General features: G+C 49.0%; 1 protein-coding gene across 1 annotated transcript in view; it reads right to left on the bottom strand.

Annotated features, from left to right (window-relative positions):
- Nucleotides 1-12,183, bottom strand: part of LOC119434940 (dual oxidase) — a 28,693-nt gene extending 16,510 nt beyond the window's left edge. The window contains exon 1 of the mRNA XM_037701943.2: nt 12,085-12,183. Coding sequence (XP_037557871.1) covers nt 12,085-12,183 — 99 coding nt within the window. The remainder of the gene's footprint in view (nt 1-12,084) is intronic.
- Between the last annotated feature and the right edge of the window lie 2,609 nt (nt 12,184-14,792).

Genomic DNA, 14,792 nt, shown 5'->3' with positions numbered 1-14,792 from the left:
GACATGCAGTTCCCTCGTAGATTTCTCTAAATTACTTACCCGCCGTGGCAGCTTCGCCGCTATGGTTTCAAGCTGCTAGGCGGCATCAAATCCCGGCCGCGGCGGCCGCATTTCGATGGGGGTGAAATGCAAAAACGCCCGTGCCCCATGCACTGGGGGCACATTCAAGATCCCCCTGGTGGTCAAAATTAATCCAGAGTCCTCCTTAAGGTGCGCCTCATAATCAAATTGTGGTTTTGGCACGTAAGACCACATAATTCAATTCAAATACTAAATTACATAGACCTGCTACATAACAGAGCATTATACCTTACTGTTTAACAATAAAAGTAACTACTAAGCTGTTTGTAGTGTCGTGCAATAGCACCAGGTGCCGCCACTCATCTGCGATTATCTGTAGACGCCAAGATGTGGCGCCACACTCGATATAGTATGTATATATAGGACAGACATCCTTCAATAAAGGGCTCCCGTTCGTCTGGGCTACGATGTGTGGTGTGGTGCATCCGTTCGGCCGCACCGTCCGGCGACATAACAAACTGGCGACGAGGATGCTACCCGGAATTTCGCCGCCGCCGCCGTTCCTCGTTTCACCAGGCACGCCGCCATCCCCTGGCCGCGATGGCTGCGCCTGTTTGAAAACTTCACGCTCGCCTCTGGAGCGTCTGAGCTATCGGCGGCCCGCCGCGAGCCCTCCTTCTGCACTGCCTCGGACCTGAAGGACAACGAATTTTCGACGCCCTGCCACCGCCACCACCATCGAACGCCCCAGACCACCCGCCCGCGCATCCGAGTGCGGGAACCGCCCCCCTTCAGACGGTTACGCCTTCTGCAACCACCGCTGCAGTTGGAACGACAGAGATCAAACAAGCCGATACCGAGCTCGCACAGCCACCGGACGAGTACGACGCAGCTGTTCAAGCCCTGGCTCGACACTTTTCCGCTACTTGCAACGTACGCGTCGAGCGACATCGCTTCCGTGACCGTCGTCAACTGCACGGTGAGCTGATATCGGAGTTTGCTCTTGCGCTTCGCGAACTGGCTTCGTCATGCAACTTTGCCGCGCAAGCGGATACAAATCTGTGCGACCAGTTCGTCGCCGGGGTCACATGCCCGCGCCTACGGAGCGGCTATTGCTCGAGGGTGACGCGCTCACGTTTGACCGCGCCGTGGAGATAGCGCTTCTTCGCGAGCAAGTGCAGCGCGAATCCGAAGCTCTCGGAACAGCCCCTGTGGATCGAGTAGTACCACAACATAACCGCGGACGCAACCCGACAGGCCGTCGCAGACATGTACGCCAGTCCAGCAGTACCGACCGACGTAGTACGCCTAGCTCTTCGCGCTCCGGCTTCGTTCGTCCGCCTGCGCCGGAGATTGCTAGCGCGTCGTCCCGTACTCCGTAAACACAAACGTGTGCGGCAACTGCGGCGCACAAAACTGCCAGCCGTCAGCCTGTGCAGCCCGCGGTCGAGCCTGCTTCGCGTGCGGCCGCCGAGGCCACTTTCAACAGTACTGCCGAAATTCGCGTCGCGGACGTGGAAGACGCCCGGCCTCGAGTTGCCGAAATCGTTTCAGAGGAAGACGCTGAGAGTGTCGTGAATATTTTTACTGTTCACGCTGAGAAGCGTACGGGCGTCTACGTTGATGTCGGGGTTCAACCTGTTGCTCTGGCATCACGCCCGTGCGTCATAACATTCTTAGTGGACACTGGCTCAGCTGTGTCGATAATGGGAGAACATAACTTTAGGAGCGGTTCAGAGACCAAGTTGAGCTGAAAAAGTCGCAAATACGTTGCTGATTTTTCACGTCGGAAAATTCCTGTGCATGGCCAGTTCACCGCCCTCGTAACGTACAAATCAGAAACGGCTGTAGTAACGTTTCACGTTACACCAGGTGGAACATCACTCTTGGGTGTTGATGCTGTAAAAGCTCTTGGTCTCCAGATTGTAGCACAGAATTGCGCTGCCTTAATATGGCCGTTGAACCGAACGTCGACACAAAAGGCCCCAAAATCCTACGCCCCGAAATGCATTCGCAGAACACAAACAAGTTGTCTCCGCCCACCACGAAGCCACCACTGGGTCCACCCAAGTTTGGTATGCTACTTCATTATGGGCCAAGTTTCGAACACTTGTTTTCACCAGAGCTAGGACTTGCCAAAGGTGTCCAGCATCGGGTCAAGCTCAAACAGTCGGTAGCTCCTGTCACGCAGAGCTCAGACGCCTACCACTTTCAGTGCGAGAAGCAGTCAGCGACGAACTGAGGAACCTACTTTCTGCTGATGTCATTGAATGCGTAAATGCGTCAGAGTGGGTTTCCCCTATTGTTGCAGCTCGCACGAAAGATGGCAGCATTCGCATCTGCGTGGACCTCCGCGAAGCTAACAAAGCTGTGGTGGTCGACAGCTTTCCCCTGCCACCACAGAAGAGTTGCTGCATGCCCTGAACGGTGCCCGTTACTTTTCTAAGTTGGATTTGGCCTCCGCATACTACCAGGTCTGCTTCATCCAGATAGTAGAGATATTACAGCGTTCATAACGCACGATGGCCCTTTTTCGATTTAAGAGAGTATGTTTCGGCCTAGCCTCAGCACCAGCAGCATTCCAGCAACTCATGACGTCAATTCTACAGGGATGCAAAGGCGTTCTCTGCTACCTGGACGACGTCATCATCTTCGGCAAGTCGGAGAAAGAGCACATGCGGACTTAGAGGAAGTCCCTGCAACGAATTTCACACGCTGGGCTCAAGCTAAATGACAAATGTGTTTTCAAACACATCCGAACTCTCGTTTCTTGGTCACCGCGTTAGGCCGAAGGAGTAGCACCCCTTCAGACCAAAGTTGACGCCATTGTTCACGCTGCCACCCCTACAGATGCTGGCAAGCTCCGGTCGTTCCTGGGACTAGTAGAATACTATGCTAGATTTGTTCCACGCCTAGCAGAGGAAGTGGAGCCCATGCGCAGACTTCTTCGTAAGGACACTCCTTTTATCTGGGACACTGCTGCTGAGAACAGTCTTACAAGAGTAAAGAACCTCCTAGCCTCCCACAGGGTACTACAAATGTTCGATCCAGCACTTCCCGTCATTGTGGCCACCGATGCATCCGCATATGGTTTAGGTGCGGTACTGCAACAAGTTGATGGTCGGCACATTCGAACTGTGGCATTCGCGTCACGAACATTGACGGAAGCAGAACGGAAGTACTCGACTGGTGAACGTGAGGCTCTAGCTTGCTTGTGGGCTCTAGAGAAATGGCATGTGTACCTATGGGGTCGTCCAGTTACTCTGCAAACGGATCACCAAGCTCTAGTAGCCCTGCTTTCTTCTCAAGGCACAGGACAGCGACCACTCCGCATAGCAAGATGGACTGCACGGTTACTGCGGTACAAACTTCACGATGCAGTACAGGCGTGGTGAGCACAACAAGGTAGCTGATGCCTTGTCCCGGCTACCTCTTCCAGACACTGAAGGTGGCCCCGAGTCAGAAGAAGAAATAGTGTCTCTGGTAATGTGTGTACATCACGATGAACTGAAGCATGCAACCGCGGAGGATAGCACTCTCCAAGACGTTGCCCGTTACGTACAGACATCGTGGCCGCCACGCAAAAACCTGGCACTTAACCTGACTCCCTACTACTGAAGTCCGAAAGGAGTGACAGTGGTTGATGGCATACTCTTGCGTACTGAGCGCATCGTAGTCCCCGCCAAGCTCACAGCCACTTTTGTCCAGCTGGCTCACGAATCACACCCTGGTATCGTGAAAACCAAACAACGCTACGAGAGAAGTATTGGTGGCCAGGGTTAGACAACACGTTGAAACAACTATCCGCAGTTGTGCCATTTGTCAGAGCGCGGACAAAAGTGCCAAGAACTCGCCCACACCACTGCAGCCAATCCCTCTTCCTGACAAACCTTGGGACAAGATAGCTATTGACATTGTTGGTCCCTTCGAGCGTGCACCTACAGACTGCAGATTCGTCATTTCAGTAGTTGACTATTTCTCAAAATGGCCAGAAGTGGCTTTTTGTGCTGATGTTACCTCCCGCCGGTGACGAAGTTTCTACTCTCACTCTTCGCACGTGAGGGTTACCCGACAGAGATAGTGTCTGACCACGGCAGACAGTTCACATCGAGGAATTTGAATCCTTCCTTGAAGACCGTGGAATCAGGCACATCTTTTCTGCCGTATACCACCCACAGGCAAATGGTCTAGTGGAAGATTAATCGGGGTACTGAAGTCGTACATTCAACTGGCCCTGCTGGAGCAGCGCCCAGTGAAGGCAACTGTGACTGAATACTTGGGAGTATACAGAGCCACCCCTCACAGCACCCACCGGTCTCTCACCGGCCGTTCTTCTACATGGCCGACACATGAGAACATCGCTGGATGTAATTGGTCAGCCTACGGCCGACTTCAGCACAAATCCATCGCGGGAGATGAGCGTGCTCAGGAAAGAGTCGCAGAGCATCAACGGAAGAGCAAGGCCTACGCTGATCAACGGCGAGCTGCTAGGGTCCCCAAGTTCCAAGTGGGCACCTACGTACGAGTGAAAAAAACCAATTCCCGGACCAAAGGGCACTCCAAGTATGGACCACCCATTGAAAATCCTCAAAAGAATCGGCCGCTGGTCTTTCTGTCTGGAAGACGGTCGAACCTGGAACGCTTCGCAGCTGTCAGCGGTACCAAAAGAGGCATCGCCAGAGCAAGGAAACTAACATAGACATCTCTGGCGCGCACGACATGCCCCCGTTGACAGACTGTCACAGGAGAGATGTACCATCGAAGACTTGGATCCTACGCCTGCTGGTCCGCACCAAACGCAGGAAGCGAGTTCCGCTGATCAACTTGCGTCTCCCTCACGCCCTGTACCACTACCCGTGCCGCCGAGCCCACCACAGCCGCAAGGTTCGCAACCGCATACCCTGGCTTCAGGCTCTCGCACGGTGGAGTGCAGTGTACCGGTAGAAGGCAATGGAACTCGATGCCGAGCCACCGCCTGACCGGCCAAGGAGAAATCGCAGCCCTCCAGTGCGCTTCCAAGATTACGTGCAGTGATTTGACAGCAGTGAGTGTCACACAGATAGTGACTGTTTTGTGATTTCTGTGTACAGACAGTGACTGCAATTGTGATTGCTTTGTGCGGACTGGACTTTCTAATGATTCATACGTTTCTTCCGGGAGGGAAAGATGTAGTGTCGTGCAATAGCACCAGGTGCCGCCATCATCTGCGATTAGCTGTAGACGCCAAGATGTGGCGCCACACTCGATATAGTATGTATATATAGGACAGACATCCTTCAATAAAGGGCTCCCGTTCGTCTGGGCTACGATGTGTGGTGTGGTGCATCCGTTCGCCGCACCGTCCCCGACATAACACTGTTGCAACAGATAAGGTCGTGCCTACAATGTGACTACATGGGAAGATAGCCGAATAAGCGCTCACAATGAGAGGTGTGCGAATATTCGAAAAGTTCGAAAAATACACATTCGAAAACGTTAGAATATTCGGTTGGATACGAATTTTCGAATGAAGTCATATACATTGCTGGCTGTGTGGCAGCAAACACGGTACTTAGCATTTGTTTCTATCTAATTTAAGAATTTCTTAATTTCTTTTTTTTAATGAAGTTAGGAAATTTGCAGGCTCAAGTTGGAATCAGCTGGCAGAAGACAGGGGTAATTGGAGATAACAGGGAGAGGCCTTCGTCCTGCAGTGGACATAAATATAGGCTGATGATGATGATGAATCTAAAAATATTGGGACGATTTTGTGCTGAATTTTGTAACGAGTTCGTGCTACTAGCGAAATGTCACCTGTAAATCACACTTAGCCACTAAATGGCTGAGCTTCGCGGAAAATCCGGCCTCTCAGCAACAAGGATCACGGGTTTGCGAACCGCCAGGCTGCACTTTACTTGTTTTCTGCTTCTTCTCATATTTTTTAAATTGCATAAGCATTTCTATGGTTATCCAACGAGAAACCGCCCGAGAATCCTTCCACGATGGACACGGAGAATCCGCGGAGGATGGACGGACGCCGGACAGTTTTCTTGTTGGGCAACCATAGAAATGCTTACGCATAAAAAAAAAAAAAAAATAAGAAGTAACAATGCATTGGAATGATAATGTCAAGACAGAGCCAACAGCAATGTTTTAACACTAAAGTTGCTCACACTTTCTCTTACATTATTTACAAAGTTATTCCCCAGTATTTTGACAATTCATGAAGATAATTTACCATAGAATCAGGGCAACACTTGATTCAGCCAACCAAGAGAACAGGCTGGCTTCAGGAAGGGGTATTCTACGATGGATCAATAAATCAGGTAATCGAGAAATCTGCAAAGTACAATCAACCTCTCTATGTGGCTTTCATAGATTATGAAAAGGCATTTGTTTCTGTAGAGACACCAACAGTCATAGAGGCATTGCGTAATCAAGGAGTACAGGAGGCATACGTCAATATCTTGGCAAATATCTACAAGAATTCCACAGCTACCTTGGTTCTCCACAAGAAAAGTAGAAAGTTACCTATCAAGAAAGGGGTAAGGCAAGGAGACACAATCTCTCCAATGATATTCACTGCATGCTTAGAAGAAGTATTCACGCTCTTAGACTGTGAAGGCTTAGGAGTGAGGATCAACGGCGAATATCTCAGCAACCCTCGGTTTCCAGATGACATTGTCCTATTCAGCAACAATGGGGACCAATTACAGCAAATGATTTAGGACCTTAACCGAGAAAGTGTAAGAGTGGGGTTGAAGATTAATATGCAGAAGACAAACATATTGTTCAATAGCCTGGCAAGGGAACAAGAATTCAGTATTGCCAGTCAGCCACTAGAGTCTGTAAAGGAGTACGTTTATCTAGGTCAATTACTCACAGGGGACCCTCATCATGAGAAAGAAATTTACACAAGAAAATTGGGTTGGATTGCATATGGCAGGCATTGCCAAATCCTGACTCAGAGCTTACCACTGTCGTTGTAAAGAAAAGTGTGCAATCATTGCATTTTACCGGTGCTAACATAGGGAGCAGAAACTTGGAGGTTAACGAAGAAGCTCGAGAACAAGTTAAGGACCGCACAAAGAGCGATGGAACGAAAAAAATGTTGCAGTTTCACCCAAAAGGCGAAGCATCAATTGCGATAGCAACTTAGTAGAGAGCTATACGGAGTAAGGATGGCAGTTTTATCAGCTGTATAAACTTGGACATGCAGCAGCACCAGCAACGCGCAGAACTGTTGTTGACGCCGTCGCCATTTTGCCCGTGTTCGCACCGAACGCACGCGGCGTTGGTGACTGTTGCTAGGGCCTCTGGGGGCGGCTCGGAGGTTTTCGACGAGATCAGAACGGGAAACTCGTTGATCAGCGCCGGAAGTCTTTACCACCTTCTCGCCTCGCAACATTTTTATATAAATACGAATTTGGTGCTGCAGCTAAACGTCGCTCCCCTCCTTCCCGTCCCCCCATGGCTTTTCGCGCGACGGAAGAAGTCGCGTTTGCTCTATATATATGGTGATTGTAAAGGAGGAAAGAGACGCTTCATTCTGCAGCCCTTCAGGGAGCACGGCGCAGAATGCGCGTTTGTTTTCCACCATGCATTCGCTCCCCGTGAAAGCGCGCATCCCTCACGCCCTTTCACTCGCACAGACAGCGCCCGGCGTGCGGCGACGATTTCATCGCCGTTGACGTCATACGAAACCTCACGGCGACGGCGAGGATGACGGCACAAATCCTCTTTGAGTGTCCATATAATTGCTATCGCAATAAAATGTTAGGCCTAACGTTAAGAGACAGGAAGAGAGCAGTGTGGATCAGAGAACAAACGGGGATAGCCTACATTCTAGTTGACATTAAGCGGAAAAAATGGAGCTGGGCAGGCCACGTAATGCGTAGGATGGATAACCGGTGGACCATTAGAGTTACCGAATGGATACCAAGATAAGGGAAGCGCAGTTGAGGAAGCAGAAAACTAGGTGGGGTGATAAAGTTAGGAAATTTACAGGCGCAAGTTGGAATCAGCTAGCGCAAGACAGGGTTAATTGGAGACCACAAGGAGAGGCCTTCGTCCTGCAGTGGACAAAAATTTAGGGTGATGATGATACTGTACTAAAGAAGTCCAGTTACCAAAGGAAAAGGGAAGTTATTAAGGCTTATAATGTTTGTAAAGAACTCAACGGAGACGGATAAAGCCATTCCTCCATTTTATTGAACTTCTTCTTCTTCTTCTTCTCCTCCGGTACTCGCGCCACTTCTACTTCGTCTTGACGGCACTCCACATTCTCCGGGGCCTCTGACTCCATCCCTCCTGGGATGGTATGGGATGATGTTCCCAATGGAGCTAACTTCGATCGTCTTCGCCGGAGTCTCGTAGTACACTGACTTGAGGATTCCTTGCTGGCTTGCCGTTTTGGTGACCATGTATGGACCACTAAATTGGCACTTGGAGCCGCTCAGTCCTTTCTTGACGAGTATAAAACTTCCAGGTTCAAACACAGGCAACTTATGATAGTGCCTATTGTTGAAGTTTCTCTTCATTCCACATTTATATTTCATTTGCTCTTCGGCTGTCTTGGGGGTCTCTAGAAGAATAACGCGGCCGGCGATTCCTAACTGATGATCTGCAGGAAGCCAAGGACTTGTTCCATTTGCACAAAAGTATGGACTGCAGCCCAACCCCTCCGTGTAGGTGTTATTGTGGTGAGTCACTGCAGCTTCCAAGGCACATTTCCATCCACCAGGGAAGGTAGGCTATAAATCCAAATACTTCTTGAGGTCGCGAATTAACCTTTCTGCGAGTGCGTTGCCTTCCGGATGATACGGAGTCGAAAACCTTAGAGTGATGCCTCTCTGTTCGGCCCATCTTCTGAGCTTTTCGCTACGGAAAGCAGGTCCATTATCAGAGACCAATACTTTAGTTGTCTTGAAGATGACGCGTTCCATTAGGGCGATTACAGAGTTGGGATCCTCCTTTCCACATTTAGCTGCTGCCATTCTTGTACATTCGTCAATGGTGACAAGGAAAGCCTGCGCCCTCCGCACGCCTTCCCCCTTCTTTTTGACTTCAGTGAAGTCGAGGTGCACAACTTTGAAGGGTACGCTTGAATACTTGGGAATGACCATTTCGTTTCCTCTAGGTTTGTATTTTGCTTTAGCCATTTGACACAGGTGCAAAGTTCGGACATATTCATGTACGTCTTCTTTCATACTTTCCAGGTAAAGCGTCTGGTTTATCTTTCTGAACGTCTTTGAGAATCCGTCATGCCCACCCGATTCGGCGCTGTCGTGGTAAAGTCACAAGATTCTTGGCCGGCATGTTTCTGGCACGTAAAACTTCTCGCCCTGTGGTCGAATTTCCTCTGTTCCCTCCCAGATGCCGATGGTGCACACTTTTTTCGTATTTGCTGCTGATGGAATATGCAGCCTCGATAATGCATCAGCTTCTGGTAGCTTGTCCCCTGGTCTGTGGGTCACTTCAAATGTGAATTGCTGCAGTTCGTTGATCCACCTTGCAATTCTGCCTTTCGGTTGAGAGAGATTGAGAAGATAGGTAAGTGCTTTGTTGTCCGTAAACAGCTTGAACTGTCGACCTTCAAGATAGGTTCGGAAATACCTTACAGCCAATACCACTGCAAGCGCTTCCTTTTCCGTAGTAGGGTAGTTTCTTGCGCTTTCGTAATGTGTATGAGTAATAACCCACAGCCTTGAGTTGGCGCGCTGGTGGCTGTGAGTCATCCCGTTGGTAGAGTACAGCCCCAGTTCCATAAATTAATGCGTCCGTGCAGAGCTCGAAAGGTTTTCGAAGTCCGGAAGTATCAAGACCGGATCTGAAGATATGATGTTGACAAGTGCTTGATAATCTTGTTCGCATTGTTCACTCCAAACAAACGGTGCACCTTTCTGTGTGAGAGAAGTCAAGCACTTCGTCATGGTGGCGTAGTGTGGTATGAAGGCTCGAAAGTGTCCAGACAGACCTAGAAAAACTCGCAATGAATGCAAATCGTACGGCCGAGGCAATGTCTTTATCCTCTCGACAGACTCTGCTTTGGTGCTTTTCGTGTGGCCGTCAAACACTCTGCCCAGAAATACCACAGACCGCTTGAAGAACGCGCTTTTTCTGACATTGATCTTCAACTTGGCTTTACTCAGTGCTTCCAAAACCTGTGATAAATGCTTTGCGTGCTGGTCCTCTGTTTTAGAGTACACAATTATGTCGTCCACATAGACGTTACAAAATTGTTCGGTACAAGCAGATAGAACATTGTTCATCATTTTTTGAAACCAGGCGCCGAGTTCTTCCAGCCAAATGGGAGCCTGTTGTATTCGTACACATCGAACGGTGTAACAAAAGCTGTAAACTTCTTGTATTCTTCTTGTAAAAGAACTTGCCAATAACCTTTGCAGAGATCGATTCGCGAAACCCACTGACATCCTCCAGTTTCACTAATTATGTCATCGATCCGTGGCATAGGAAATGGAAACAAGTCTGTCTGTCGGTTTATCAATCGGTAGTCCGTGCACAACCTGAAAGTACCGTCCTCCTTAGGCACAATTGTTATAGGTGATGCAAACGGGGATGTCGAGGGCCTGATGATGTTAGCATCTAGCATTTGTTGCAGTTCGTTTTTGAGCCATACTTTCTTCTTGTGAGATAGCGGATAGGGCTTCTTGCGGACTACATTTGTGTCTCGCAGCTTGAATGGAACTTCCAGGAAAGGAGTTGCAGGAGGGTATGCTCCAACGCATATGAGCTCAGGATACGTTGTCAGTATCTCGTCGGCGTTTCTCACCGTCCTAACCTGCGTTTCTTGTGCCAAGCAGTTTTCTTCTAAAGTTGAGTCGATAGTTAATTCATCTTTCCAAGATATGTTTAACTTAAGGCGCCTCATGTCCGGCCTTGACAGTATGAAAGAAAAATTCACGTCATTCATTACAAGTGCCTTAACTTCGATTGTTCGATTCTGGTATTTAACAATCACTGTTGTCCAGTAATGCAGAATTCTTCTGCTGTCGTCGTAACTTTGCACCTCCACTGCTTTATCTTGTCGGATTTCCCTTTTGGCTGCCAGGACCTCATTTATGAGACTCACAGACGCTCCTGTGTCCACTAGCACATGCGTGCCTCTGCCATTAATTTTCATTTCGGCATGAAGAAGGTTAGCCTTCAATAAATATACAACAGCTCTGTCGTTGCATGACACAGATGCACTGTCCTTACACTGTACTTGGCTTTCCATCCTTTCACTCCCAAGTGATATCTCTTTCGCTTCTGCGCTCATCTGCTCTCGGGTTACTATGCTGTTGGCGTCCACTTGACCAACATTTTCGGCTTTCTTCCGCGTAGTTAGATGTCGGTCGGCATGCGCAAGGGAGTGTACAACAACGTTATTCAGGGCGAGCAAGAGATCCTCGACGGTCTTAGGAGATCTGGCCAGCAGCTGTTTCTGACAGTCTTTGTGTCTTTGTTCATGCCTAGCATAATCAGTGGCACAATTGATGTCTCAGGAAGGTTTGCGTCAGCGAGCAGGAGTAGCCTTCACTTTTCATAAAAGTATTCTTGAAGGCTTCTGACTTTGTGTCTAAACAAAATGGCATTGTTCCACCGTTCTAACCGGTTAATTTCAAACGATGTCAGGAAGCTCTGTTTCCATTGACTCCACGTGTCACTAAGGTGGTCTAAGATTCTCATGTCGAACCACTTTTTTGCAATTCCCGACAAAAATGGCCTGAGGTTTCTTATCTTGTCATCGTCCGAATCCCATCGATTTTGTTGGCAGGCATATTCATAAAAGCCAATCCACATAGTGGCAGCCGTTGATATACCATCAAAATGGTCTGGCTTAATGGCATCACCTTTTGGAACGGCTCTGTGTAATGCCGCCTGGCTCAATATGTTCAAGAGCTGTGACTGTTGTTCAACCTGCTTTGACTGCATCTGCAGTAAGTCAATCATAATAGATATGGTATTCTGTCCAGAAGGTAACTTATTGGACGGTGTCTGACAGTAGTTCTCGTCATGGTGCATCAAACTGCGAAATTCAGCCGTACCTCTCTCTGTCAAGGGACACTCGCGTGAGCTTGCCTTGCTGGTGACGCCGATGAGCGGCTCGATCGATGTAGAAGACCTGCCCGAGTCAGCGTCGCTCTTGTCACTGGGATGGTAGCTACCCGGCGTGTCCATCTTCCCGTTCGGCGAGTCTTCTCAACGCGCACTAGTTTTAATCCTCTGCGACTGCGCCAAAATGTAAAGAACTCAACGGAGACGGATAAAGCCGTTCCTCCATTTTATTGAACTTCTTCTTCTTCTTCTCCTCCGGTACTCGCGCCACTTCTACTTCGTCTTGACGGCACTCCACAATGTTAAGATGGCCCCTCATGGCACATGTGTCAGTGAACCGCCCAATGCTGATTACACCTATTACAGTGACAATCGGCGGCGTCATTAGTGCTGGGAGGGTATATGTGCACATGAGAGGTAGGCTACATAGAGGGTGCATTTTTTTTTTGATGCGAAAGGCTTCATTACGCTCATAGGTCAGCAGTGTGGGAGAACACTCACTCACACTCACTCACCATAATTTTTTCCGGGCCCCGCACTAACTCACGTTCACACTCACCCCCACTCACACTCACAGCACTCACTCGTACTCGCACTCACTTCCACTCACATTCACAGACACTCAATCGCACTCGCACTCATCTCCACTCACACTCACAGGCACTCACTCGCACTCACACTCACTCACTCGCACTCACCTGCACTCACACTCACTGGTACTCACTCGCACTCGCACTCACCTGCACTCACGCTCACTGGCACTCACTCGCAGTCGCACTCACCTGCACTCACAATCACTGGTACTCACTTGCACTCGCACTCACCTGCACTCACACTCACTCGCACTCACCTGCACTCACACTCACTGGTGCTCACTTGCACTCGCACTCACCTGCACTCACACTCACACGCACTCACTCGCACTCACCTGCACTCACACTCACTGGTACGCACTCGCACTCACCTGCACTCACGCTCACTGGCACTCACTTGCAGTCGCACTCACCTGCACTCACACTCACTGGCACTCACTCGCACTCGCCTGCACTCACACTCACTGGCACTCACTGGCACTGGCACTCACCTGCACTAACACTCACTCGCACTCACCTGCACTCACACTCACTGGCACTCACTCGCACTCACCTGCGCTCACACTCACTGGCACTCACTCGCACTCACCTGCACTCACACTCACTGGTACTCGCTCGCACTCGCATTCACTTACACTCACATTCACTGGCACTCACTGGCACTCACACTCACTTGCACTCACACTCACTGGTACTCGCTCGCACTCACATTCACTGGCACTCACACTCACTGGTACTCGCTCGCACTCACATTCACTGGCACTCACTCGCACTCACCTGCACTCACACTCACTGGCACTCACTCGCACTCACCTGCACTCACACTCACTGGCACTCGCTCGCACTCGCACTCACTTACAGTCACATTCACTGGCACTCACTCGCACTCACCTCCACTCACACTCACTGGCACTCACTCGCACTCACCCCTTTGAAATGAGTGCGAGTGTGAGTGAGTGCACTCATGAGTCACTGTGCCGATCTATACCGCTCACAATTCGTGTATATTAATAACAAAGCTTCCAATTTAGCACCTGTTGCATCAGGAGTGCGCCAAGGCAGAGTTTTGGACCCAGCTTTATTTTTAATATACATAAATGATTTACCTTCCCGATTATATGGTAACATCCGTCTATTCGCTGACTATTGTATTTCGTACCGCGAAATTAATCACAGTGATAATCACCATATACAAAATTCTGCCTTTTCTTGGTGTCAGGAGTGGCAGATGACTCTAAATGCCCAAAAATCTGTAACGCTAACAGTAAGAAAGAAACAGATATCTGAGTTTACTTACATTATTAATGACACACCTCTCACTTGTGCATTTCAGCGTAAATATTTAGGCGTCACTTTAACATACGCTCTCCGATAGGAAAGCCATGTTAACAAAATAGCCTTAAGTTGAAATCAATGTACATGCTGAGCACTAAACCAACTCTTCTTTCTGAGAAGACACCTTCGTCTTGCGGCCCCAGATAAAATTTGCTCGCCTACAAAATGCTTGTTCGAACAGTGCTGGAGCACGCCAATATTGTTTGGTTTCCGTACACAATATAACTCATTGCAAGAATGGAAAGGAGTGCAGAGGAAGGCAATAAGGTTATGTTTTAATAAATACAAATTAACGGATTCATTGACTAAATTATTAAAAGAGAGCTGGTTTATTAACACTGCAAAGTAGAGCAAAACTGGCACGACTAAAGTTTTCGTTTCAATTTTATTCATGGTGACATAAACATTGACGTCAGCCCCAAACTCTCTCTGTCCATCTCTCTGTCATTGACATTAGACGTGTGCATGCTTGCCGCCCATGCTCGCTAAGCTCCCCTTCGGTCGGATTGAGCCAAGAGAGCGAGAAATAGAGGGAGAGATTGACTGTCCGTATACTTAGTCAACCACTTAACGCCAAAACAAACACAAAAAGGAGAACAAAGCGGTACCTAGCATTGCATCTTCACTTTTTCTCCATGTATGCGAGCGTGCACGTCTGTTACTCTGTGCTAACTTGGCTAGTCCCTCTTCCACTCTGTCTGTTTATATAAGGAGCCTGTACGTGTACGTTTAAGAGGGAAGCAGGAAGAAAATGAGGAGCCATTCCACCCTCTGAAGGCGGATGACCAGCGAAGCTGTAGCAAA

Source organism: Dermacentor silvarum, unplaced genomic scaffold, assembly GCF_013339745.2.
Source record: "Dermacentor silvarum isolate Dsil-2018 unplaced genomic scaffold, BIME_Dsil_1.4 Seq329, whole genome shotgun sequence".
NCBI classification, from domain to species: Eukaryota; Metazoa; Arthropoda; class Arachnida; order Ixodida; family Ixodidae; genus Dermacentor; species Dermacentor silvarum.
This window is presented reverse-complemented; position numbering and strand designations above follow the sequence as displayed.